The sequence below is a fragment of the Ceratotherium simum genome, chromosome 15, assembly GCF_057802395.1.
Source record: "Ceratotherium simum simum isolate JZ-2026a chromosome 15, ASM5780239v1, whole genome shotgun sequence".
NCBI lineage: Eukaryota > Metazoa > Chordata > Mammalia > Perissodactyla > Rhinocerotidae > Ceratotherium > Ceratotherium simum.
This window is the reverse complement of record NC_141914.1, coordinates 29,761,037-29,787,758: the sequence shown is the minus strand read 5'-3', so window position 1 is coordinate 29,787,758 and position 26,722 is coordinate 29,761,037. Positions and strand designations below refer to the sequence as shown.

Below are 26,722 nucleotides of genomic sequence, written 5' to 3'. Positions count from 1 at the left end.
AAAGCATGCTCTGAATCTCTCTGACCTTCACTTACATCTCACACAGGGTTATCTGCACCACTTCCCGAGGAACAGCAACAACAAAGAGTAAAACCTCTCTCAGGCCCACACTCTCCCCGAGCGCCAGTGTGTCCGCGGCCACCTCCGCGGGGCCTCTGTCCCTGGACTCCGTGTTCCAAACGCACCTTTACGGAGAGCCAATAACCTAACACGCCAGGGTCCAGGCAACCAAGACAGGAGGAGACAAAGCTTATATCCCAGCAGGAGACAGACAGCGAACAAAGCAAAAGTAGTGATGAGTGCTTTTCAGAGCATTTAAAGGTAATAAATTAATATGACAGTAGGGTGGAGGCGATTTTGAATGGGTGGTCGGGGAAGGCTTCTGGAGCAAGTAACAGTTAAACTGAAAACAAGAAAGACGTAAAAAAATCAGGAGAAAGAGCATTCTAGGCTGAGGAATGGAGAGAAATTCTGTGCAGCCAGAGACAGAGAGGAGGGGGGAGCGAACCGGAGACAGGGAGATAGTGAGCGCTGGGCTGGTGGGGTCTTGGAGTTGAGATTTTATTCTGCATGAAATGAGAAGGCAGAGGAGTGTTTTAAACAAAAGAAGGACAAGATGTAATTTACATTTGTAAGAGACCCTTCTGGCAGCTGGTTGCAGACGGAGGCTGGGACCAGAATAGCAGCAGAGAGGAAAACCAGTTAGGTGGCTGCTGGGTCTATTTTAGAAGTATTTACAAGACTCGCAAGGGATTGCACGGGCATGGGCGTGTAGCGGGGGGAGGAGAGGAATTTGGGGCTTGACCAACTGTGCCAACAGTGGTGTCATTTACTGAGATGAGGAAGATGGGGGAGGAGCCGGTCTGGGCATGGAAATTAAGGATTGTTTTGGACATGGTGTGGGATGCCATGTGGTGAGGCTGAATAGGCAGCCGGGCAGCCAAGACTGGAATTCAGGGAGAGGAAGAGGATGGAGACTCACTCTGGGGAAATGAGCAAGAGCTGGATTCAGAGCGATGGGACTATGAGACTGGAAGAGTGCACCAAGATAGGGGAGCCCTCCTGGGACAGAGCTGGGGTCCTGCAACCTTCAAGCCCAGCTTCCCAGGAGGAGCCAGCAGAAGTGATGGGGAAGGAGACCTGTGAGGGCTGGCAGGAGAGGGAGGGCCCCAGAAATCAGAAGCAGCTAGTGGCCAAATGAGTCGAATCCCAACTAGGACAGAAGTGACGCCGGGATTTAGCAATTTGGAGGTCCCTGGTAACTCTGACAAGAAGAGTTTTTGTGGGGTAGCGGGATGACGGAGCGGACTTCTTCTCACCTCTTTCCCTCTTTTCTCCAACCATCTTCCTCCTGAGGAGCCCCGCGTGCAGGCCAGACCCTGGGGGTCGTCTGGAGCCCTTGGTCTCGCTCACCCCACATTCTCACCACCCCCCCCAACGCTCTCCCTCCAACTCTCTCCACTCCATCTCTGCTTCTCCATCTGCTCCAGCCTTGGCTCAGGCCACTCCATCTCTTTCCTGGACTTACAACTGTCTCTCACGGACCGCCTTGCTTCTAGTCTCCTCTCCCCTAGTCCCCGCCCCCTAACCTTGCCTGAGTGACAGCTCTAAAACGCACTTTTGACCCTGGGTCTCTAGCTCTGAAGCTTCCTGGACTCCCATCACTCTCGGGATGACGGTCAGCCTCCGAGGTGTGTAATCTTACCCTTGCCCCCTTTCCACCCTGTCATCTCCCGAATTCCCCTCCATCGGTCCCTCCACTGAGGCCTTGGAGAGCTCCTTCCTCTTCTTACATGTCTCCCTGCCTCATCCTGCCCATCCTGCAGCTAAAGTGTCACCTCCTCCAAGAAGCCTTCTATGACTACTTCCCATCTTCTGGACACCCAGCTGTGGCCACTCACCTCCTGCACTGGCTCGATGGTCAGCTCCATGTAGCGACTGATGGCTGCCATCGTCCTGAGTGGCTTGCAGTGGGGCAGTGTCATGAGAGGCACCCAATCTGCATTCTTTCAAGTGGAGACGGAGAGACAGAAAGGAGAAGTCCTAAAGTTAGGAGATGTTTTCTCAGAACAAGGTCCTGTTTTCCTCCAAAGAACCCCTAAAGTATTTTGTTCTTTTATGGCACAGCTCACTTTCTGCTCCTACAGGATACATCTTATCTCTTTGAGGTCACAGTAGGTCAGTGGTTCCCAAAGTTTGCTGCACAGTGCAATCACTGGGCATCTAAAAAAACAAAACAACCGGTGTTCACCTCTCACCCCCAGACATTCTGGTTTAATTGGTATGGGATGTGACCTGGGCATGGGAGAGCTTAAAAGTCTCCAGATGATTCTAACATATGGCAAAGTGTGGGAACCACTGCAGTAGGTGCTAAATAATTGCTTTTGTAAAGCGGCAGTTCTCAGCTTTAGTGTGCATCAGAAGCCCCAGGTAGACACTAAAATATAGATTGCTGGGCCCCACCCTCAGTCTCCGATTCTGTAGATCTGGGTACAGCCCTAGAATCTGCATTTCCAACAGGTTCCCAGGCGATGCTGGTCCAGGGACCACACTTTGAGAACCACTGTTGTCAGGACTGCTGAAGAGACTGCAAAGGCTTCTCCTTCCTCCCTTCAGAGCACTAAGACACAGAGTTCTCTCTAAATAGTTTAGCTCCCTTTTGGGATATAATTTCATAAAAATTTCCAGAAAGGAATGAAAATGACCTCTCATTATAGCCTTCATGGGAACTCGGATCTTTGGTCCAAGCACCTATATAAACCCTTTTACCTTGGTCACACGCACCACTATCTTGTTAAGCCTAGAACATTCAGAGGAGTAGTTTTCCTTTTTATCTGTCTGAATGTCCCCTGTGGCCTCCCTAACTCCCCTGCACCCTGTCCCAGCCAGTGGACTCGGTTCACTCACTATCTCATTTCCACTCTCTGAAAGAGGAAACTAAGGTGGTGAGAGCCCAGATAATAGGCAAGATTTCTTCCTCAAAAAATTATCTTAGAAAAGAAGGAGCTGCTTTACAATCAAGTCCTTACAAGCTCTCTTGTATTATAAGGTACTTTATCAATTATTTGGCGCCAAGGACTTTTGACAAAGGCAAAGTGCCTCTGTTAGGATAAGTTCTGGCTACTGATAGAGGTCACCTGATTAACTCAGTAAAAGAAGGAGACAAGCACGGTTACCCAAGACATACTCTTAACTGGTGTATGACTAATTGTAAATGGTGGATGTTATTGTCAACAACACTTTTAAAGATCAGCTTTTTAGCAATATTATCTTAAAAAAAAAAAAAAGCCATGTTAGTGATGGTGATGATGAAGATGTCAAAGATGCATACAAAAATGGGAATACATGTTTTTATGCAATATAAGGGCAAAAATCACATTATTTCTAAATCAATATATTAACTTATGTATTATGTGAATTTAAATACATATATGAGTAAGTAAATTACTAAATAGCATGAGTGGACGTTTGACTGTTTCATCTACACTGCTAAAAATATATTAAAGTTTATTAAGTGATGAAAAAAATTCTTTAAAAAGTGCTATAATTGGGAGAATGGAGGATCCTGTTTATTCAGGGCACCCTTAGTGTTAAAAAAAAAAGTAGTTTTTAAAAGTGACCAATTGGCCAAGCTCAGAGGGACCCCCAGAATTCCCCGGCCTGGCCCTGGCAAGGTTCGCCGCCTCTGCCCGCTCCGCTCGCAAACACTTAGGTGGGACCAGCGGTTTTCCAGGCAGTGAGACCTTGCCTCGTTCCTCGCCTCCTGATTTTCTTCCTCTTTCTCTGCACAGGTCAAGAGGGCTTGCATGTCGGGGATCTCTCTGGCTTCAGAGGCGAATCCTAAGGCCCGCCTCATCTTGCTCTTCATCACGCAGGAAAGGAAGATGATCTGAGAAGTGGAGTTAAGGCCCAAGGATACACAGCACTTCAGCCGCCCACTGATGCCTCATCTCTGCCCCCCACGGGCCCCACCCCGGGCTCTCTCCCTCCCTGGTGTTCTCCTGCCGTGTCGGCTCCAGAACAGACAGGAGCTCATCTGAGGAAAGGGCCAGGTCTGGCTCTCTCTATGTCCCACAACCCATGAGAGCCCAGCACCCAGCAACACCCTCCCTTTGACAAGCACTTAGTAAATGCTGCTGAACAAAAGCATTTTGAAAAACATCTTCTTTGAAGGGCTTGGCTTACAGGGACAGTACAGGTAGTGGGTTGAATAGCGTTCCCCCAAAATCCATATCCACCCGGAACCTCAGAATGTGACCTGATTTGGAAATAGGGCCTTTGCTGATATAATTAGTTAAGATGAGGTCATAGTGGAATAGGATGGACCCTAAATCCCATGACTGGAGTCTGTATAAGAAGAGGAGAGACACACAGATACACAGAGGGAAGAATGCCACGTGACAAAGGAAGCAGAAATTAAAGGGAGGCAGCCACAAGCCAAGGAGCACCAGGAGCCACTAGAAGCTGGAAGAGGCAAGGAAAGACTCTCCCCTAGAGCCTCTGGAGAAAGTGGGGCCCTGCCTCAATGGTGGACTTCCAGCCTCCAGAACTGTGAGAGAATAAATTTCTGTTGTTTTAAGCCACATAGTTTGGGACAACTTGTAACGGCTGCCCTAGGAAACTCATACAGTACATGAGAACGTCCTAGTTTCGGAACTACATATGCTAAATCCACACGCACGCCACGACCGCAGCAGAGCCATCACCCACTGCCTGCGTGTCTACTTGCCCACTGTTGGAGCTTAGCCTGCCCTTGAGGCTCTCATGTCAAGGTCACTGGGGTGTCAGGCAACGCCCCCCAGGGAAGCAGGAAAGTGCTCAGCAGCCACCGACGAAGGGCAGCTCTTGCCAGCTTTTCCCTCTGCTTCCCCACCCCAGGCTCCAGGACCAAAGAGAACAGACAGGAATGACCACCCCCGCACGGCAGGTCCGCTTGCAAAGCCCTTTCCCGGCCTTGTGAGAAAGCAAGGCAGAGATGAGGATAACAGGTTCACAGAGGGTAGGGACCGACCCGGGCCACACAGAACCGAGACGGAAAGCTGGCTCTTCTGATCCCAGGGCCAGGAGCCTCACACTCCCCTTTGCTGTTTCACAGAGCACCAGCCAAGAGAGAATTCTTCTTCTTCTTTTTTTTTAAAAGGAAACAAAACATAAAATTGCAGATTGCAGTTGTGTCTGCCTGCCCCAGGCTTCAACCCACCTCCCTGGCCGCTGAGAGAGAGTTCCATCTAACAAGAGGGAAGGAACGCGTGAGGGGCAGGAACAGATAAGACACAGGCAGTGAAGCCCGGGCCTGGGGTGGATACAGCAAGGTCCAGCGAGGCACGGCCCAGGGAGGTCAGGAACCAGGGTGTGGCCCGAAGCAGGTAGTCAGGCCGCCGGTCATGGGCCACGATGGCTGAGGCGTAGAGGAGGCCAGCCAGGGCAGACAGGAACCGAGTCCACAGGTGGATGGAGGGAAACGTCTTACCCTGGCACTGGGCAGAGAGAGGAGGGGGCTGGCCCCGGAGGAACACTCCAGCCTCCACAGCTCCCTTGGAGCTGGAATCTAAGACCCAGGCCCCTGGTGGCACAGCAGGTTGGAGGGCAAGCCCTCTGCCCATGGCCAGTCCCCAAGGGTGCTGCCTCTGTTGGGCTTCTAGCTTTTGCTGCTTACTTTGCCTGGTGAACTCCTATTCATCCCTCAGAACCTGACTTCAACTCAACTCTGGGAAACTCTGGGAAACTCTGGTTACCATCTCTACCCTGAGGGGAGTGAGTAATTCCCTCTTCCAGGTCCCATCACACAGGACACATCCCTCTGGCAGAGTGTCTTTCACCCAGATCATGACTTAGCTCCTTACACATCCATCTGCTCAACAGACAGAGGGCTCCCGAGAGCAGGACTGGGGTCCTCGCCATCTCAGTGCCCCTGGCACCTGACACCAGGCGGTGGCTCGTGAATGTCAGCTGCAAGAATGTGAGGGAATTCTCAAGAATTATGAAGAGCCAAGGCCCGACTCTCTCTTCCTGGGACCATTAATTCTGAACCAGGACAGACGGGGAAAGTCAGGAAAAGTAGAGATAACATTCTGGAAATTTTGAAGCCAAGGGGATATTTTTGGAGAATGAGTAATGGAAATATTGGTTAGAAAATGGAAACATGCAACAGCTAATGTAATTAATACAACGTAGGGACTCTTTACAGATATGAAGTCACTTGATATACGCATTTATACATATACACACAAATACTATATACTTTCAATTATATATAATCACATAGTATATTTAAATTAATATACATAAATATAAATTATATAGTATATAATTTAGTTTGCTCATTAGATGATGGTATTTATAGATATACAGGCCTTGGCTAGGGAATGGGAAAAACTCAAGAGAAAAAACATGTTTTGGCCTATTTTCCCCATTTTAACTTTCAAAAAGATTGCTCGGGAGTGTTCCACTTCCCTCTGCATTTCTTCTGCTTTTGTTCCCAGGCCCCCTTGCTTCTCCTGTCGTCCCCTGAATAGAGCCAGCATAGGGCCGGGGACGGGAGGGTGGCCCCTGGCCTGCTGGCCCCATCGGCGGTTCCCGCCTCCCACAGCCCAGGAAGCAGGTCCGTCCCAGTCAGCACCCCATTTTACAGAGGACACTGATGGCCAGAGAGGAGAGGTGACATGCAGGGCCGGGGTGGGACCTGGGCCTCTTGCACCTCGGCCTTGCTCTTGGCGCTGCTCCGGGTGTGGAGGAGCCCTCTGCCCTCACCCACATGCAGCTCACTCACGGTGCCCACTGACTTCAAAATCCAGTCCCTCTCCAGGATCAGTACTAGGGCCTAGAGGGCTCTATTTGCCTGCTGTGCTGGACACAGAGTAGGTGCTTAATAACTGCTTCAAGAATGGAACTGGCTTGGTGACTCAAGGTGCAGCAGGAATTCCTCCAGCCCATGCGAGCCTCGTCCAGCAGGTCAGGACAGAATGCTACGGGGACGAGAGAGCCTGCGGCTGCCCGGCACTTCTGTCTGGGGCTGGAAGCAGGCCGTGCCTCGGAGAGCTCCCGCAGCAGCCATGTGCCGTCAGCACGAGGCTTTACTGCTCAGTGGGGTTCCACAGACCTTGTCCTGTTCAAGGACTCACTCCCGGGAGAAGGGGAACTTCTCCCACGAAAGCCATCCAGCCACTCCGTTCCTCAGTGCCCCCACCTGGGGTAAATTAGGAGCAGCTCCTGGGGGATCCAGGGTCTGAGGCCACACTGGCTAGGCTTCCAAGAACACCCCAAACTCTGTTGGGTTTCTCCTTAATAAGGGGACCCTAGCTCTAGGCTCTTCTTCAAGGGACCAGAGACACTCAGGGCTGGAAGCCCCTCAGAGATTGCCCAGCCCAATCCCAGTGCAATCTCACTCTCTCTTCCTGCCAAGGGGCCATCACGCTTGAACGCCTCTAGTGACGGGGAGCCCACTAAGTTATAAGGTAGGAATAACAATACTGATTGCTCTCAACATGCCAGGCACTTGCAAAACATCTAACCCATGAAGTTCTTTCTTTTACTGGTTGGGAAGCAGCCCTTCCAATAACCTCTTGGTTATTGGTTCTGGTCTTGGTCTTGGTTCTGTTCTCTGAGACTGCAGAGAACAGGCTGCTCTTTCTGCCCCAAGACAGCCCTTCTGCATCCACGAGCTTCTTTTTTTCCCAGCCAGATTAAGTCACTCATTAAGAAGTGTCTGCTGGCACCTACCATGGGCAGGCCCCCAGCACCCAGAATACAGCAGGAATAAAACAGACAAGGCCACTGCTCTCACGGTGCTGATGTTCTGCTGGGGACCAGGCAGTCACCTGGTAAATAACTGAAGGAGCTAATTTCAGGTTGTGACAAACAGTATGGAGAAAATGAAGCAGAGTGAGGGACACGGTGGTGGGGCTGGCCTGTGGCTGTTTTAGGTGGGGTGGTGTTATGGGTTGAATTGTGTTCCCCAAAAAGATGAAGTCCAACCCCCAGAGCCCATGAATGTAGTCTCATTTGGAAAAAGGGTCTTTGTAGATGATCAGGTTAAGATGAGGGCGAGCCCGAATCCAGTATGACTGTGTCCTTATAAAAAGGAGAAAGCTGGACAGAGACACGTGCAGAGGGAAGGCCACGTGACAACACGCACAGGGAGAACACCCCGTGAAGGCTGGAGTCACCCTGCCACCTGCCAGGGAACTACCAGAAGCTGGGAGCGTGGCCTGGAACAGATCTTCCCTAGCGCCTTCTGAGGGATCGTGGCCCTGCTGACACCTTGATCTTGGACTTCTGGCCTCCAGAACTGAGACAATACATTCCTGTTGTTCAAAGTTTGGGATACCTTGTTACAGCAGCCCCAGAGACTAACATAGATGGTCAGGGCACTGCACTGGTTCCTTCGAAAATCTTCATGTGATCTGGCAGCTTCTCAGCCCCATGCCACCCTGGAGACCCATCCCAGCGGTCGCTGAACCGAGTGCAGTGCTCACCACTCTCCCCTCCCTTGATCTGGAGACAGCACCTTAGCTGGTGAGGCCCCAGGCCCCGTGGGGTTTCTGGCCATCACAGCATAGGCGGCAGCTTCCCACAAATGATCGAGTAAGCACCTGCCATCCCCGAATCTTGTTATCCTTGGACTCCTAGTAAACGATGCTCTTGGCAAGTGATTGTTTTTAGACTGAATGATGGGCCCACGACTTCCCTGTTAGGCCTGGCCATTGTTCCTGTCAGCAAGGCCCTTCCAGCAGAGCAGTTTTCACATATCCAAGGTCTTCCGAAGGCGCTTTCCTGCCTCAGTGGCTTTTCCCACACGCTCTCCTCTTTCCCTCAGCTCTGCCTCCTCAAATCCCACCTTCCCTTCAGAGCCAACCTGAGGCTCTCCAGCACTTCACTGCCTGGCAGTGTGAACAATCTTCCTCCTCGCTCATTTGAACAGCGTAGCAGTCTTTCCTTCTTCTCCCCAAACCCCAAATATTTGACTCCATCTTTCTTAGAGAGTTAAAATATCCTGCTTTACATTTCTGTGTCTTCCACGAGACCGAGCTCCCCAAGGGCAAGCTCGAGCACGTCTGTATCCCCCCCAGGGCAGGCCAACACAGGGCTTCCCTCACCCCACATGCCTGGAAATATGTGGCAATAAGATGCTCTCGAATACACAGAGCCCCAGTAGCGGCATGACTCTCTCCTCCATCACCTCCTCATTCCCTAATGGGATACTTTTCATCCAACCCCAGCAGCTTTTTCCCGAGAGCCTGCTTTTCATTGGCTACAAGAAATGGAGAGAATGCACAGGCTCTCCCTGTGAGAGGCTCTAGCGGTCTCAGGACCTCCCCTGGGTCCACTGCCCACTAGACACACACACACCCACACACACAGTGAGTCACCCCTCTGCCCAGGTGACCTGGAGCTTCGAGGATGCTCCCAGATGCCCTAAGACCTGCCATGGTGACCCACAGTCCCAGCCGCAACCCGAAGCTCACGATTCTGGAGAGTGGGGGTATCCGGGAAGCCCAGGAGCCGAGGGCGGCGATGCCACCCAGCAGGTAGCCGAGGATTTCAGTGTCATCCTGTGGGGACAGTGATGTACTCAGCACCCAGAGGAGACAGCCCGTGCATCCCAGAGCCACCCTTTCTTGCTTTTAGTAGGTTCCTCCCAACAATGGCAAAGCCTAACCCTGTTCCCCCCCGGGCATTTGTTGGGACTGTGAGGAGGGAAGGGACTCTCACTCCCCATGTCCCTGGTCCCCCAGAGCTGGCTCAGCCTCACCTGCAGAAAGCTTCCCAGCAGCCTCCGCTGTGGCCCTCGGACGACGCCTGAAGCCTTTGGGACAGTGGCCCAGAGAGCCCAGCCTGGGCCCAGACTCAGCGGCAGCGCCAGGGCAAACACGCTGGCCCTGAGCCGCCGTCTCCTCTTCCTCTCCCGGGACCCCCGACCTGCAATAGACACCAAAATCCCGCAGTGCGCCTGGGATCTAGAACTCGACAGACAGGCACGCACGCAGGAAGAGCTGGTGTCAACCCCAGCCCCAATGCCAGAATGGGTTCCCACACTGTTCTACAGGCCAGACCCTCCCCACCCTTCTAGGCCCTGTGGTTGTGCCACCTGTCTGGAGAAGTCTTTCCTCCACTCCCATCGTCCCCCCACCACAACTAGCGCTATTCTCCTTCCTGGGCCCTCATAGTGTTTTACGTTTCAAGGCAGGGGAGATGTTATCCTTTATCAGACGTATCTGTGTGCACACAGTGTTGCCTCTCCTAGACTGGAACCCCTGAGGGCAGGCATCGTGCCCTGGCAGCTTCTATAACATCCACAGAGCCTGGCACAGAGCAGAACAGCAAAAGCTTGGGGAAGGCATCAATGAGTGAACGCATTCGTGCCAGGGCACCGGAACTGTGAGCAGGATGAAGAGCACCGTCTTTAAAAGTCTCCTTGAGATATAAGACAGATACTCCTCTGAACAATTCTAATAGGAACTTCTCTCCACTGGGCAGCATCGGGCAGCATCAGGCATCTCACATTATCCCACTGACACAAGCATCCCCTTTTTGGACAAGGGTCCAAGCACACTGCTGCCCGTTCTCAGGAACCCCACAGCTCCTCACACTCAGGGTACTCATCCCATCTCAGTCACTTGCAGCCCCCCTCTGCCTGATTCGGCCCATGTCCCCTCCTGGCATCCATTTCCGGAAGTTACGGGGCTTGGTCTGGCCACCCCAGACTCGCAAACTGACATATCACTGTTCATCCCCAAAGCCATGCACCATCCCTCCTCCTGGTCTTTGCCCACGCTGTTCTTTTCACCTGGAATACCCTTCCCTGCAGTCCCAGTTCCAACGTCTCATCCTCCTTGACACCTGCAGCCTCTTCCCTCCCTCGGATGCCCACAGTGGGCACACACCTCCTCACTAGCAGCTCTAAGGATCGTTTAGGGCCCTGTCTCCCTGACTGGGCTGAGGTCAGGGAGCCCATTCATTCACTTGTGCCTGGCAGGGGCCCAGCGCAGGCGTGACAAGGAGTAGGCACTCAGCGCACTGACGGATGAAGACACACTCACCCGAGTTAGACTTGTGTCTGGAGCCACAGACTGGGAAGAGAATGAACACAAAGTTCCCCAAGTCAACAGCCGCTAGGTAGGCACCAGTGAAAACCTGGGAGCAAACGGAGACAGAGTCTCGGTGTTGAAACATTTTCCAGCAACGACAGCATCTCTCACCTGGGATCCCCTCTACCACATGTGAGCCACCAATGCAGTCCTTCCAGGGAGCCTCCTACTAGCCCCGGGAATGTTGATTATCGCCTCCATTTGACTGATGGGGAGATGGGGTGCTTAAATGACCTATCCCCTTATGCAGAGGCCCATCGGCAGAGATGGGAGAACCCAGCCCTCCGCTTCCTACTCCACTCTCCACCACACAGTTAGTCTCTGCTGTGTAACTCTGGCCACTGAACTCCTCTGGGCCTCAGTTTCTTCATCTGTAAGACAGGGATAATAACGGTGTCCCCCTCACAGACTGTTAAGCAGATTATATGAGCCAATCCATGGAAAGTGCTTAGACCAGTGCCTGGAGGAAAGTAAAATGCCCCCACCTATAAATACCCCAGCTACCATGACAGTGGGGTTAGTGGTAAGAGCATGTCCTCTGGACTTTGAATCCTGGCACTGCCACTTACCAGGGGGTGACCTTAGAGAAGTTATTTAGCCCCTCTATGCTTCAGTTTCCACATGTGCAAAACAGGGGTAATGAGAGAGAGCACCCATGTCATAGGATGATTTGAGCATTAAATGAGTTAATACATGGAAAGCTCTTAGTGCCAAGTACGTAGTTAAGTATTTAATAAATATCAGCTGTTATTATTGGACTTGAGCTGGCCTCATTATATTCCATCAGCTAATGAGAATGGGCACCCAAAATGAAAGGTGATGCTTTTCTGAGACAAAACTGCTCGAAGCAGCATCTAGAACTCTCCAAATCTGTGTCCCAACCACCAGGCTGCCCTCCTTCATGTCTATCTGGGTGGGCACAAGGCTAGGACCCGCCCCATGAGAGGCCCCCACAGTGGGGCCCAACAGGTTCTCCTTGGGATGTGTGTTTTGGGATAGACCCCTTCTAGGCAGGTTTGTTCGAGGGCCTAGACTTTGGGAAAACTTGAACCTGTTTCACACTTGCTCCAAAGCCCACATCACCACGTGGGAAAGGCTTCAGCCACCCCTGTGTGAGCAGGGCTGACCCCCAGGCTCTAAATCAGTCACAGGGACAGTCACTGTTTATGGAGCATCGACTCTGTGCCAGCCGCAGTTTAAAGTGATGCGGATACTGTGTTGAAGACAAATTCTTGCCGCCGTGGAGCTGACTTTCTGGCAGGGGTTAACATACAAGAAGCAATAAACTAACAAGTAAGTAAAGTACATGGTGTACAGAGGGTACGCTGTGGAAGTACACAGAGTAGGATGAGTGGGTCTGGAGTGTGTGTGGTAGAGGTAGGGCACACTTTTAAATGGGTGGTGGGGGGAAGCCTTATTGAGAACTTTTTTTGTGTGTGTGTGTGAGGAAGATTAGCCATGAGCTAACATCTGTGCCAATATTCCTCTATTTCGTATGTGGGATGCCGCCACAGTGTGGCTGACAAGTGGTGTAGGTCCCCACCCAGGATCTGAACCTGTGAGCCCGGGCCACTGAAGTGGAGTGTGCTGGACCTTAACCACTACACCACGGGGCCAGCCCCAGAAGATGACTCTTGAGTAAAGAACTGAAGGAGGTGAGCAGTGAGCCATGTGGCTATCGGGGCAGGAGCACTGGAGGGGCCAGAGAGAGCAGCAAGGGCTCGGGCCCTGAGGCGAAACTGTGCCTTGCGTGGTGAAAGAACAAGACAGAAGCCACCGTCAACTGTGGGCCCGACGCACCTGGATCGTGAGCTGTCTGGCCAGAATCGCCCCAACGGTGTCACACAGGCTGGTCAGGAGGCAGCACGCAGCACACAGCGCCGTCTGGTCCCGTCTGGATTTCTTTGCACATCTCAGATAGAGAAGCCTGAGTGACAGGGGTATAAACAGAACACGGGAGCCATGAGTCTGGGCTCCCAAAGTAGGGTCTGAAAAGGGCATTGTGACTTTGTGTCCTTATGAAGCCCTTCCCCCCCAGGGATTCAGCAGGTGTCTCTGAACTTAGTTTACAGATGAGAAAAGAAAGGATCAAAGACTCCGCGAGCCTGCGGTCAACAAGCCCACGGCGGGAGCCAGACCTCACGAAACCTGGAGACACTCGCCTCTAAAGAAGAATTTCTTTCCTCCTATAAACCTGGCCAACTCAATTTAATGACCCACCACTCAGTGCTGACAACTAGCTGTCCGGTTATGTTTTGAAAGGAAACAGGAGAGTTATAAAAGTAACCCAACAATGGTAGTTAACTGCAGAGCAGAGTTCCCTGCCTAAATTAAAAAGGCAACTTGTGTCTTTGAAATTAAAGTGAAACCCTTCTAATCCCTCTGTGCAGTGGGCTGGCCTGGCTTCTGCCGCCCGCGTCCTGATTGATTTCATTTGTGTGTGTTGTTCACACACAGGGAGAGCGAAACCTCTTGAAGATGCCATGGTGCTGTGGGCTGACCTCCCCCTAGAGTCCCCCACTGCTGGCTTCTCTCGCTATTGCCCTCTTTCCACCACCCCCGCCCCGCCCCCCAAGCACACCCAGGAACAAGCACAGAGAGGCGGACAGGCTGGACGAGGTCAGAGGTCTCGGTCGGCATCATTGATTGGATCCCGGAAACAATGTTGCTGCATTTCTATGGAGAAACTGAGGCATGACTGCCGCTCCGGTTTCATTACCTTTAACCACAGGGTGGTACTCACTCCACATCCTTAGGACTGTTGGGCGCGTTCTGGGCACCAGCCCTTGGGAACAATGGATGAGGAAGGGAGGCTATTCGGGGTTCGCAAACATTCCCTGACCTGCCAGACGAGGCCTGAAGCTCACAGCGGGAACATCAACCTTTAATTTGGGTCCTGGGTTCCTGAGAGTGATGCAGGGCCTCAGAGTGGAGACTCCACATTAGAGACTCTCTGAGTTGGATCCAGATCAGAAAGAATTATTTCAGCCCTCCCATCTGGGAGAGGGAACACAGGCCTCTGGTGATGAGGTGGGTTATGGTGGGCCTCTGGCTGCATGTGTGGAGGCTCTGCTCTGCTCTGCACCTTGTTGCTCTTCAGCCATTTCCCCAGCTCTCAGGGGTCAGGGATCCCAGGCAGACTATAACTCAGCCCACACACAGCTCGGAGGAGACACAGCCCCCAAAGACAAATGGGGGTTCAGGGAGAGTGAAGTCCTGAAAACAGATGGGTGTCTCCGGACCTGAGGCAGGGGAAAAGGCAGAGGCTCTGTTCGCAGACTGACCAGCTGGGCATTCTCGAGGGAGTGCTCCACCTCTCCAGGCCTTAGTCTAATAATCAAATAGTCTGATATCTAATAATGCCAACCTCAGAGGGCAGCTGGGAGGAACAAATGAGGTAATGCACATGAAGTGCCTTGTTAGCTCCCATCCTCTGATCTGGAGACTTGAATCCTCACAAGCCCACCCCTTTCTAATAGGATCTGGGGTTTCCGTTCTCTCCATTCACTTGGGCAAGGTAGTTAACCTCTCAGAACCTCGGGCTGCCTCATCTAAAAGGGGGTAATAATAGTCCCTACCTGCAGGGTTGTGGCAGGGATTAAATCAGTGAATGAATGTGACACTAGCCCACAGTAAAAGTGGTGTCTTTTTATTCGTTTTCCAGTGATTGGTCAGTGGGACTGCAGAATCTCTGCAACAATGCCAAGCCTGGGGGACTATCTGTCAAGTGCCTAAGGTGAGCGGTGCCAGCTTTGTCCAAGGGTGCTGGTCCTTTCTGCTCTGCCAGGGAATACTTGGGTGGCACCATCCTGGGCATTGTTTGTACTAGCCTGTGGGTTTCCGAGCTTGGGACAGGGTGGCCAAAGACCTGGAGGCCAACTTCAGCCAGACTTCACCCTTAGAACCCAGGTTATGGTGACCACCTGGCCAAACCACTCCAGATGCTGGACAGACCAGGGCAAAGGCCGTGGCCAGAGGCAGATCATCGCCACCTTCCCAGCTAAGAAGGCCTTGGGTAAATTGAGGCCAGAACCATCGAGAGACTTGTCCAAGGTCCTTGCCCTCTGCCAAATGTTGGTGGTAGAGCTAGAGCAATAACAACGACGTTTGATGAGCACTTACTAAGAGCCTTACCGGTAGTAACTCATTTAATCCTCTCATCCGTCCTATGAGTTATCATCCCCATTTACGTGAGGAAAATGAGGCCCAGGGGTTTTATCGCTCGCCCAGCTCACACCGCGAGTCAGTGGGGAAAGGCTGAGAACAGAACCTAGGACTTAACGGCTTCCCGTCCAGGGCCCCATCCACCGCGCCTCCCAGCCTCCTCGTGCTGGCTCGCAGCCCAGCCTCCCTCCCTGTGCGTGGAATCCATAAAGAAGCATCCGACTTCAATCTACAGCGAAATGTTAGTTTCGATCCTGGAACTGTGCTGCCTCCTGCATCCTCCCTTTCTGCCCCCTTCCTTCTAGGTTTCCAAGAGGGAGTTAGCAGGGGGAGAGCGCCCCATTCCCCCTGCGGCAGACCCGGCCCCCCACCCTGGCGCCGCCCAGCCCCGACCCCCATTACAGCGCGTGGGTGGCGATCCAGCAGAAGGAGGCGCAGATCCACAGGCCGAAGGAGATGCAGACGCGATGGCGGGCGAAGCAGCGGTGCAGGTAGTCCCAGTCCCAGAGCGCGGGCGCGGGGCTGGGCGCCTCCCCCATCGCACGGCTCGGCTCCGCCCGGCCCAGTGGCCGGGGCCCGGGGGGCAGCCTCCCCCGGCCGCGGGCAGCCCCGGCCACTGCCGCCCCGCGCCCCCTTCTCTGGGTGCGGTTCCGCCGCGGCGGCCCCGGCCAGGCGCCCCGACTGCGGGCCGGGGATGGGCACGCCCAGCAACGCGCTCCCGGGCGCTGGCGGCGGCGGCGGCCAAGACACGAGGGAAAAGTTTCCGGGACCGCGCGGCTCCCCACCCCACGCTATTGTTGGGGGTCGGCGGGCCGGAGGCCGCCCCCCAGCGGCGGGAGCCGGGAGCAGACTGGCACAAAGGCTGCGGCCCCCGCCCCCCAGGCAGCGGCGGCGGCGGCGCGCTGGTGGACCCCTGCGCTGTGGCTCATCCGCAAACCCTGCGGCCAGAGTGGAACACAGTGACCTACCGGGTCACTCTAAGGCACTTTGTCCGTTCATTAACCCACCGCATTTTCTGTGCCAAGCAATGCACGTACTTCGCGCCTGGCGAAGCGCTTGGGTGCTGGGGATCCCGGGGTGCGTGGGGCTTGGTCCTGATCGTTAACGCGTGCAAACAGAGGGTGCGGTGGGAGGCTCGGAAGGAGATAACAAACGTTCCGGTGAACAAACTCCCCCACATCTTCTCGCACTCTCTTTTCTGAAGCTGTCAACGGCACCCTCTGCCCCCACTCAGTCACCCAAGCCAGACTCTGGAAGTCATCCTAGAAGGCGACCCCAGCAGCCAAGGAGGCCAGTGATCTTTGCAATCTGTCCCCTGCCATCCAGCCGCACTGCCGCACAATTCTGGTACACTGAGCTGTTTTTCTTGAACACAAACTACTATTATAATTTTTAAATTTCCTTGTTGATTTTAGTAAGTTTATAAACTTTAGTAAGTTTAGTCAATTGAGTAAGTCCTTAAAGAAGGACATGACTGTCTCATTTCATTTTTTTTCATTTTTAAAAATAGCAGCTTTATTGAGATCTCATTCATATACCATAAAATTCACCCTTTTAAAGTGCACAATATTTTATAAATTTTTTTTAATTTTATTTATTTATTTTTTTCCCCAAAGCCCCAGTAGATAGTTGTATGTCATAGCTGCCCATCCTTCTAGTTGCTGTATGTGGGACACGGCTGTAAGCGGTGCGTTGGTGCGCCCCCGGGATCCGAACCCCGGGCCGCCAGCAGTGGAGCATGCGCATTTAACCGCTAAGCCATGGGGCCGGCCCCACAATATTTTAATATATCCACAGAGTTGTGCAACCACCACCATTATCTAATTTTAGAACAGTTTCATCACTCATCAAAAAAAAACCCCAGTACTCATTAGCAGTTACTCTCCATTCCCCCTCAGCACTCCCGGCGCTAGGCAACTCCAAATCTACCTTCTGTCTCTATGAACCTGCTTATTCTGGACATTCCATATAAATGGAATCATCCAATAGGTGACCTTTTTGTGACTGACTTCTTTCACTTAGCATAATGTTTTTAAGGTTCATCCGTGTTGTACCTCATTCATTTTTATGGCTGAATAATATTCCATTGCATGGAGGTACCACATTTTATTTATCCATCCATCAGTTGGGTTTTTTTCACTTTTTGGCTGCTATGAATAAGGCTGCTGTGAATATCTGTGTACACGTTTCTGTGTGGATATAGGTTTTCACTTCTCTTGGGCATATAGCTAGCAGTGGAATTGCTGGGTCCCATGGTAATTCTATGTTTAAAGTTTTGAGGAACAGCCAAACTGTTTTCCAAAGTGGCTACACTATTTTACTGGTTCATTCATTTAAAAAACTTATGGCCACTCATAGGAGAAATGAAACACTGTATGTCAGGCATTGTGTAGGAGCTGGGGACACATTCTTGAGAAAAATAGACAAGGTCTCTACCCTTGTGGAGTTTACAGTCCAGTAGGAGAGAGAGACATTAAACAAGCAATCGAGCAAATAAAGGGAAAATTAAAATATGTTGTTAAACAAAAGGGGCCAAAATTAAAATAATAAAATGATTAAGATGAAGTGATATAAAATGAATACCAACTAGGACAAGATTAAAGGGTTAAATTAAAAGGAAAATAATATTTAACCGAAGTTTCTCATAGTCTATACACAATCAATACCCACAGTCTGAAACCCTTCCTTCTGGTTCCCTGAGAGTTCTTCTGGTGTATGTCCTCTGTGCTTATGAATGGTCGTCTCTGCCTCCATCTCCCATGGTGTGATCGCCTAGATCCTGGGTTTCTCTGGTGACATTGTCTGCCTACTGCTCCCAGAAGATAATCTATTCCACTATCTCAATGAAGTGAGGACACACCCCACCCAGTCTTGTGTCACCCTCTCACTTGGCCCTGAGGAAGGGCTACCCTATGTTCTCAGTCTCGTTTCGACTTGAAAATACCATTACTTAATTTGACTAAATCTTTATTACAGTTTTCGTCTTCCTCAGGTTCAGCAGAAACCCTTGGAAGGTCGGCCTAGTTTATTTTATTATTTTTTTTTTGTGAGGAATATCAGCCCTGAGCTAACATCCGTGCCAATCCTCCTCTTTTTGCTGAGGAAGACCGGCTCTGAGCTAACATCTATTGCCAATCCTCCTCCTTTTTTTTCCCCAAAGCCCCAGTAGATAGTTGTATGTCATAGTTGCACATCCTTCTAGTTGCTGTATGTGGGACGCCGCCTCAGCATGGCCGGACAAGCGGTGCATTGGTGCGCGCCCGGGATCCGAACCGGGCCACCAATAGTGGAGTGCACGCACTTAACCGCTAAGCCACGGGGCCGGCCCCAGGTGGGCCTAATTTAAACATTGCTTCAATCCTCCCCACCCACCCTGGACCAGGTCAACACACCTCAACAGTTTTTTCTTAGAATAGTAGTTAGTTCTCCACCTTTTCTGTGACCCCTTTGAGAATCTGAAGAAAACCTCATCCCTGAAAAATATGAACATGTGTGCATACCCACACACAGTTTCTCCTAAAATCTTAAGGAATTTTAAGATTGGAACCCCTGAAATTCAACTATGGATTCCATGGAGGAACAGACCCTAGATTAAAACCCTCTAGTTTAAGGGTTTAAGTCCTATGAGTCCCCTGCCTGGGCATTGGGGTGGTGTGGTCTGTGGATCATTGGTGTGGGAATTACTCTGGCTGACGTCAAAAAGCAGACCTATTAAATCCAGCTCTCTGGGCATGTGTCCTTGGAATCTGCAGGGATTAGTTTCCTAGAGCTGCTGAAACAAATTACCACAAACTTAGTGGCTTAGAACAACAGAAATCTATTCCCCCACACTTCTGGAGACCAGAAGTTTGAAATCAGTTTCACTGGACCAAAATCAAGGTGTTGGCAGGGCTGCCTCTCTCTAGGGGCTCTGGGGGAAGAATCTATTCCTTGTCTTGCCTCTTGCAGTTCCTGGTGGCTGCTGGCATTCCTTGCCTTGTGGTTGCATCACTCTGATCAGTCTCTGCTTCCTGCCTCCATGGTCACGTTGCCTTCTCCTCTTCCGTGTGTTCAATCTCCCTCTGCCTCTCTCTTATAAAGACACTAGTGATTGCATTTATGACCTACTCAGATAATCCACGATAATCTCCCTGTGTCTCAAGATCCTTAATCACATCTGCAAAGACTCTTTTTCCATATAAGGTAATATTTACAGGTTCCAGGAATTAGGACTTGATATCTTTGGGGACCATTATTTAGCCTCCTATACTGCATTTTCACAAGCTTCCTGGGAGATTCTTATGAGAAACACTGGGTTGTGGAGACAACCCTCAGTGAGGGGTGGAGGAGCTGGGGGGACCTGTTCCTAGTCACTGGACATGTTGGCTCAGAGGAAGATGCAGCGGGAAGAATGTGGGCTTCTTAGCCTGCAATTCTTGGACTGGAATTAGCACCATGCCTCCTTGCAGCTGTGACTTGGGGCAAAGCATTGATCCTCTGCACTTGAGTATTCTTACTTAGAAACTGAGGATAATAGTACCCATCCCATAGAGTTACTGTGATTATTAGAAACTCTGCAGATAAAGCATCTGGCATATGTCAACAGTGGAAATTATTATTGTTATTGTCTTTCCTAGGAAGAGCTTCAAATCCACTAAAAAAAGTGGTTCAAAGAAAATATGAAGAGAAAGGTCAACTCATGGTAGGGAGACACAGAGCTCAGTTCTGGGTTCTGTTCTTTACCAGATGCCAGAAGCATTTAAAGCATCTTTAAATACTGTCCCTTGGCCTCTGCCTCTGAACAAGTATCTCCAGGTTAGCCCTCCCAGACTGTAAACTCATAGGCAACTGCCTACTCGACATCTCCACTTGCGTGTCTAATTGAGCACGTCTAAAACAACTCGTGATTTTCCCTCCCGAAGCTACGCCACCTTCGGTGGTCCCTGCATAGACTGACTCGGTGTCTTGGTGCTGTAGGGGCACAAGCCCCCGTGCCTGCGCTCCTCCTCTATTAGGGCACCTCTCAAGCATGGTGAGAGCTGTCTTTCTACCCGGCTGTGAGCGTCTTACAGCCAGGGTTGTTGAGTTCATACCCGTAACCTCAGCTCCCAGCTTGGTGCCTGGCACATGAGAAGGAAAATATTTACTGGGTGAATACATTGATTTTTAAACAGACCATAATGTGATATGTACTATACTAAGAGCGTGTTTAAAATGCTTTGGCAACACCTAACGCTGTGTGTGTGGGTGTGGTGGGGAAGGCTTTCAAGAAATGCATGAGCTGGCTTTGGAGAATAAGTTTGCTTTTGGCAACGAGGCCATGGCGCCAGTCCTGCAAATGCCCTCCTGGAGGGGGTAAGAGCATGGCTGTGGACCCCAGCAAATACCAGAGAGACTGCAGCGAGGGTAGGAGATGAAGCGAGAGGGAATCAGGACGTCATCCTGTAGGAACACTTAGGATTATATATTCTGATCAACTCCCTCCCTGCCATTAGGAGCCCTCCCAAATTCTCCCAGTACCTTCCATGGGGCTCTTCACACGGTCCGTCGGCCCTCAGGAAGTGAATCAGTTCCTTTTCCAGGCTCCTTTGAGGCCTGGCAGCTGCCCCACCCAGAAGCTAAAGACAATGTTTTTGGCCATGGTCCAGATTTTGCAGAAAAGGAAAACTAACAAGAGGATCCTAACACATGCCCTCCCTCCGCAGCTCATAGGCATTTCCTGTTGGCAGAGGCACTGCGCCCACGGGCATTGTCCTGAAGAAGGAAGGGCTGCAGCAACCCGGCAGTCCTGCAGGAGCGGGCAGGCGTGGCCATAAGTCCCAGCCACCTGCCGAGGGACAGGCCAGCAGCTCAACAGCTTTCTCTTCTGAGGACACGTTGCTTTCTGCCAATGTTCTTGTAAAATGTATTATCAGAGGAAGGGCTTGTGGCTACTACTCAAACAGTAACATTAAAAAAAGCTCTGTGTCAGTTTGACTTGCCTGCTATAAATATAGAGAAATCAATGCTAAAATTTGGCGTTTCCAAATTTTAAACAGTCCCATTGTGGGCATGTTGGAGCATCATGGCTGAAGCAGGTGGTGGGACTGTCGGGGTCCTGGACTCTGTTTAACACTCTGTCATCAACTCACTGTATGATCTTGTGAAGGTTTTTTCCCTTTTTCCCCTCAAGTTGCTCATTAGTACTATCCGATTGCTGCAAGTCACTTAGTTTGTGATGCTCAGAAGCTAGACAAGGGCTAATGGAACTGACAGATGCTGACACACTACATCAAGGAAAGCCCTATATATTTTTGTGTGTGTGTGTGAGGAGATCAGCCCTGTGCTAACATCTGCCAATCCTCCTCTTTTTCTGCTGAGGAAGTCTGGCCCTGGGCTGACATCCGTGCCCATCTTCCTCCACTTTATATGGGACGCTGCCACAGCATGGCTTGCCAAGCAGTGCGTCGGTGTGCACTGGGGATCTGAACCGGCGAACCCTGGGCTGCCGCAGTGGAGCTCACGCACTTAACCACTTGTGCCACCGGGCCGGCCCCGAAAGCCCTATATTTTTAAAGAGGCAAATATCAATGAATGCTAACAGTGAGGAAACTCACCTTTAAAGAACCAACTAAATAGAATTCAGTATTTGAATATTTGCATTGGAATAATTATTTAAAAGAAATATAAGTTCTCACTGCAGTTTACAATTCAGAAAGAAACCAGCATCCTGCCAAGTTCACACATGCCAATATGGGAACTGGATAACCCCACTTCCCAAAAGCCAGCGAAGGTAAAGACAGGAACTACGTTTCTGTTAATTGTGATAACTATTTGATTCTGGCCAGCCCTGTTGGTCTAGTGGTTGAGACACAGCACTCTTGCTGTGGTGGCCCGGGGTTATTTCCTGGTCAGGGAACCACACCACCTGTCTGTCAGTTGTCACACTGTGGTGGCTGCCTATTGCTGTGATGCTGAAAGCTATGCCACCAGTATTTCAAATACCAGCAGGCTCACCCACGGTGGACAGATTTCAGCGGAGCTTCCAGACTAGACAGACTAGGAAGAGGGCCCTGGCCACTCACTTCTGAAAAAGTTGGCCATGAAAACCCTATGAATAGCGGTGGAGCATTGTCTGATAGAGCGCCGGAAGGTGAGAGGATGGCGCAAAAAGACCGGGCAGGGTTCTGCTCTGCTGGACACAGGGTCACTAGGGGTAAGAATCGACTGGATGGTATTAAAAAGAAAATTTGATTCTAGTCTCCTGGTACGATTCTGTCTGTTCTTCTAGATGGCTCCTGAGCCATTATGGCATTTAACTGTCTATTCTTATGCCCTCTCACTCTCCAATTTTTTTATTTTGAAAAATTTCAAAACTGCAGAAAAGATGAAAGAGTACCTAGATTCACCAATTGTTAACATTCTGCCACATTTTGTTTTCTCTCACTCCTCTCGGAACCATTTGAAACTACAGGTGTCATGACACTTTACCCCTAAATGCAACAATGTATGTCTCCAAGGATATTCTCCTCACAACCACACTTCTATTACACTGATACAATATTATCTCATATGTAATCCACATTAAAATGTACTCATTCATTCCAATAATGTCCAATATAGTGGGGTTTTTTTTCGGTTCAGGATTCATTTAGTGGTGTGTCTCTTTAGTCCAAGTCCCTTGTCTTATAGAATGTCCCAAATCTGGAATTGTCTAATTGTTTCCTCATTAGATTGAGGTTAAATGTTTTTGCAAAAACAGAACAAGGTGACATCGTGTGCTTCCTATCACACCGCATCAGGAGGCACAGAACGTCAGGCTGATGCAGCCCCAGTGATGTTGAGTTTGATGTCTTGTGTAAGGTGGCGTCTGCTAGGTGGCTCCATTGTAACTGGCACTCTTCCCGTTGTACTTAAGAAGCAGTGGGTGACACTTTAAAACAGGGTGACTCTCCAGGTCCCCAAGGGTGGCAATTCACTCAGTGGTTTCAGCATCCTTTGGTGGTCTTTGCTTGAATCCATTTCATTGATGGTTACAACATGGTGATTCTATCATTCCTTCTACGTTTTTTTTTTTTTTTGTGTGAGGAAGATCAGCCCTGAGCTAACATCCATGCCAATACTCCTCTTTTTTGCCAAGGACATCTGTGCTCATCTTCATCTACTTTATATGGGACAACGCCACGGCGTGGCTTGACAAGCGGTGCATCGGTGCACGCCCGTGTATCAGTGCACACCCGGGATCCAAACCTGCGAACCCTCGGGCCGCTGAAGCGGAGCGTGCGCACTTAACTGCTATGCCACCAGGCCGGCCCCACCTTCTACATTTTTTAACTGGGGTGCTTTCCCAACAGTTCCCTTCCTCTCTCTTTTTTGAATATTACCAAGGACTTAAGAATCTTTTAAAAAATTCTAATATTTTATAACTCATATAAAACATTATAATACTGTTAATTATTAATACTGTTAGTGGCCTACTTTAGAAGTAGCCGATATGTATATTAATGTAAAATCCACGCCATCCCCCCCGAAAAAAATCTCACCATTCAGACCTTTGATGGTTGGGTCAGGCAGGAGTTAGCTGTCATTACCTTTAGCAGCTAACTTCTGAAGATGTCACTAGCCACATTTTAAGTGCTTAATAGCCGACACATATGGTTGTAGTTACCTACTGGACAGCACAGATTATAGAACATTTGCATTACAGCATAAAGTTCTATTGGACAGCACTGTACCAGAACATCCATGAGAGCACTATTTTTAAAAACCTAAATTCTTTGAGTGATAATGATGTGTCAGTGTAGGTTCATCAGGTGTAACAAATGTACCACTCTGGTGTGGAGTGTTGACAGTGGGGGAGGTGCCTGTGTGTGGACAGGGAATATGGGAACTCTGTACTTTCTGCTTAATTTTGCTCTGAACCTAAAACTGCTCTAAAAATAAAGCTTATTAGTTGAAAAAATGTTTTTAAATCCCCAAACCAGCAAACAAAATCCACATTTCCATCAATAATAGAACAGATAAATTGTGATCTATTTATACCATAAAATACTATACAGCAATGAGAATGAACGATTTACTATTTATTACATATAAGCATATGGGTGACTCTCACAATGTTGGATGAAAGAGGCCAGGTACTAACAGTACATGCTGTAGATGCTGTTGATATGATACAAAATCCAGCAAAAAGGTCAGAATGGTGGTGACTCTTGGGGGTGTCAGTCGTGACTGAAAGGAAGCACAAAGGGGCTTCTGGGGTGCTGGCATGTTCTGGTTGCATGTGCTGGTTGCATCAATGTGTTGTTTGTGAAAATTTAGCTGTCTGTACACTTCTGAGGTGCACTTTCTGTATACACATCACACTTCAATAAAACGTTTAAAAATTTTCTTCAGGGTCTGCTGTGTGCTGGGCACTCTTCACTTACATAATAGCCCTCAACTCACTTTGAGATTGCTCAAAGCTGTTGTTGTTTCCCCTTTACACTGGAGTCTTTTGAAAGCAAGATCTCTCCTTTCTGTATGGCCTCCTCCTCACTCTCAACTGGTACAGTGCATTGAACACAACAGACAAGAAATGGTTACTAAGGGTGGAAATTTTGAATGACTTTCCTCACTTCTCCACAGACTGGAGAGAGGAAAAGTCTATTAAAACCAGGTGGCACTAAGTAGGCTTCTGGCTTGCTGCCAGATTTTCCACTTTACCCACCAAGAAAACATATGTTGCTATTGGCTTCTCAACAAAAACCTCAACTTCCTTCTAATTTCCTGAAAAGTAAACAGATTGACAGATGAACAGCAGGTTCTACTTTAAAAGGGTGGTGTATTCCCTGTAATAAAATGCTGGAAAAAAATTTCAAAACAATACAGTGATAATGACTGCAATTTGTAAGTCTAAAGTACTAACCTTTACAACAGGGGTGGGAATACTTACAAAAATTGCATGGGATGCTTAACCACACACATTCTGGGCAGAAGCAAAGATGAAAACAGAAATTCCCCTTTCAGGGTATCCTAGATTGGGTTCCTCAGACTCTAAGCAAAGGACTTAGGTTCAGTGAGTTATTTGGGAGGCAGTTCCATGAAGCTCTATAAGTGAGAGAATGGAGAAAGTGAGACAGGGAAGGGAGAAAAGCAACAAAGGGTGTTAATGAGATGGTTTTAGCTGTGGGCAAGTGGGCTCCATTCTACTGAGGATCTTGTGAGGAACATGTAGAATGTATGCACTGAATGACAGGGAAGCTGGTTACTTACTAACCAGCCCCCATACCTTACGGGTTGGGGGATGCTTTGGGGGTGTTAAATCCCCAGCCATGCTAGACTGTTCTTTTCCACATTTATGAATGTTAAATATCAAAGGTATTCATCCAGAAATAAGCCCTCACATTTCTGTTCAATTTTCAACAAGGGTACCAATATAATTCAATGGGGGAAAGACTAGTTTTTTCAACAAATAGTGCTGGTAGTACTGGATATCCACAAGCAAAAGAATGAATCGGTCCATTCCCTACCTCACACCATATACAAAAATTCACTCAAATGGCTCAGAGACCTAAATGTAAAAGCTAAAACTATAATACTCTTAGAAGAAAACATAGAAGTAAATCTTAGTAACCTTCGATTTGGCAATAGTTTCTTAAATATAACACCAAAAGCACAAGCATCCAAAGAAAAAACATAAATTTGGACTTCATCAAAATTCAAAATGTGCTTCAAAGGACACTATGAAGAAAACCCAGAGAATGGCAGAAAATATTTGCAAATTATATATCTGACAAGGGACTTGTAGCTAGAATAAAGAACTCTTGTAACTCAATAATATAAAGACAAATAACCCAGTTCAAAAATGGGCAAAGGATCTGAGTCAACCTCTCTCCAAAGAAGATATACAAATGGCCAATAAGCAAATGACAAGATGCTCATCATTAGTCATCAAGGGAATGCAAATCAAAACCAGAACGAGACACCACTTCACACCCACTAGGTTGGCTAAAATAAAAAAGACAATAGCAAGTGTGGATAAGGATGTGGAGAAACTGGAGCCCTTATCACTGCTGGTGGGAAATGCGAAATGTAAAATTGTGCAGCTACTTTGGAAAACAGTGTGGCAACTCCTCAAAAGGTTAAATACATAGCAATTCCAATGATCCAGCAATTCTACTCCTAGACATATACCCAAGAGAACTGAAAACCTATGTTCACACAAAAATTTGTACACAAATGTTCATAGCAGGATTATTCTTAATAGCCAAAAATTGGAAAACCCAAACATCTATTAACTGATACAAGGATAAACAAAATGCGTGTGGTATATCTATTCAATGGACTATTATTCAACAATAAAAAGAAATGAAGTACTGATAAATGCTGTAACGTAGATAAATCTTGAAGACATTAGGTTAAGTGAAAGCCAGTCACAAAAGGTTACACAGTGTATGCCATTTATATGAAATGAATAGAATAGGCAAATCTATATGTAAAGTAGATTAGTGGTTGCTTAGGCATGGGGAATG

The 26,722-nt window shown here is 49.3% G+C and overlaps 1 protein-coding gene across 4 annotated transcripts in view; it reads right to left on the bottom strand.

Annotated features, from left to right (window-relative positions):
- Window positions 1-16,041, bottom strand: part of TMEM44 (transmembrane protein 44) — a 37,311-nt gene extending 21,270 nt beyond the window's left edge. For all 4 annotated transcript variants that reach the window (XM_087439836.1, XM_087439834.1, XM_014783073.2 and 1 more), the window contains exons 1-8: window positions 15,654-16,041; window positions 12,888-13,014; window positions 11,040-11,133; window positions 9,752-9,918; window positions 9,465-9,551; window positions 5,307-5,477; window positions 3,749-3,889; window positions 1,902-2,006 (exon numbers count right to left, since the gene is read on the bottom strand). In XM_087439836.1, coding sequence (XP_087295962.1) covers window positions 1,902-2,006; window positions 3,749-3,889; window positions 5,307-5,477; window positions 9,465-9,551; window positions 9,752-9,918; window positions 11,040-11,133; window positions 12,888-13,014; window positions 15,654-15,790 — 1,029 coding nt within the window. In that variant the 5' untranslated portion in view covers window positions 15,791-16,041. The remainder of the gene's footprint in view (window positions 1-1,901; window positions 2,007-3,748; window positions 3,890-5,306; window positions 5,478-9,464; window positions 9,552-9,751; window positions 9,919-11,039; window positions 11,134-12,887; window positions 13,015-15,653) is intronic.
- Window positions 16,042-26,722: the final 10,681 nt, after the last annotated feature.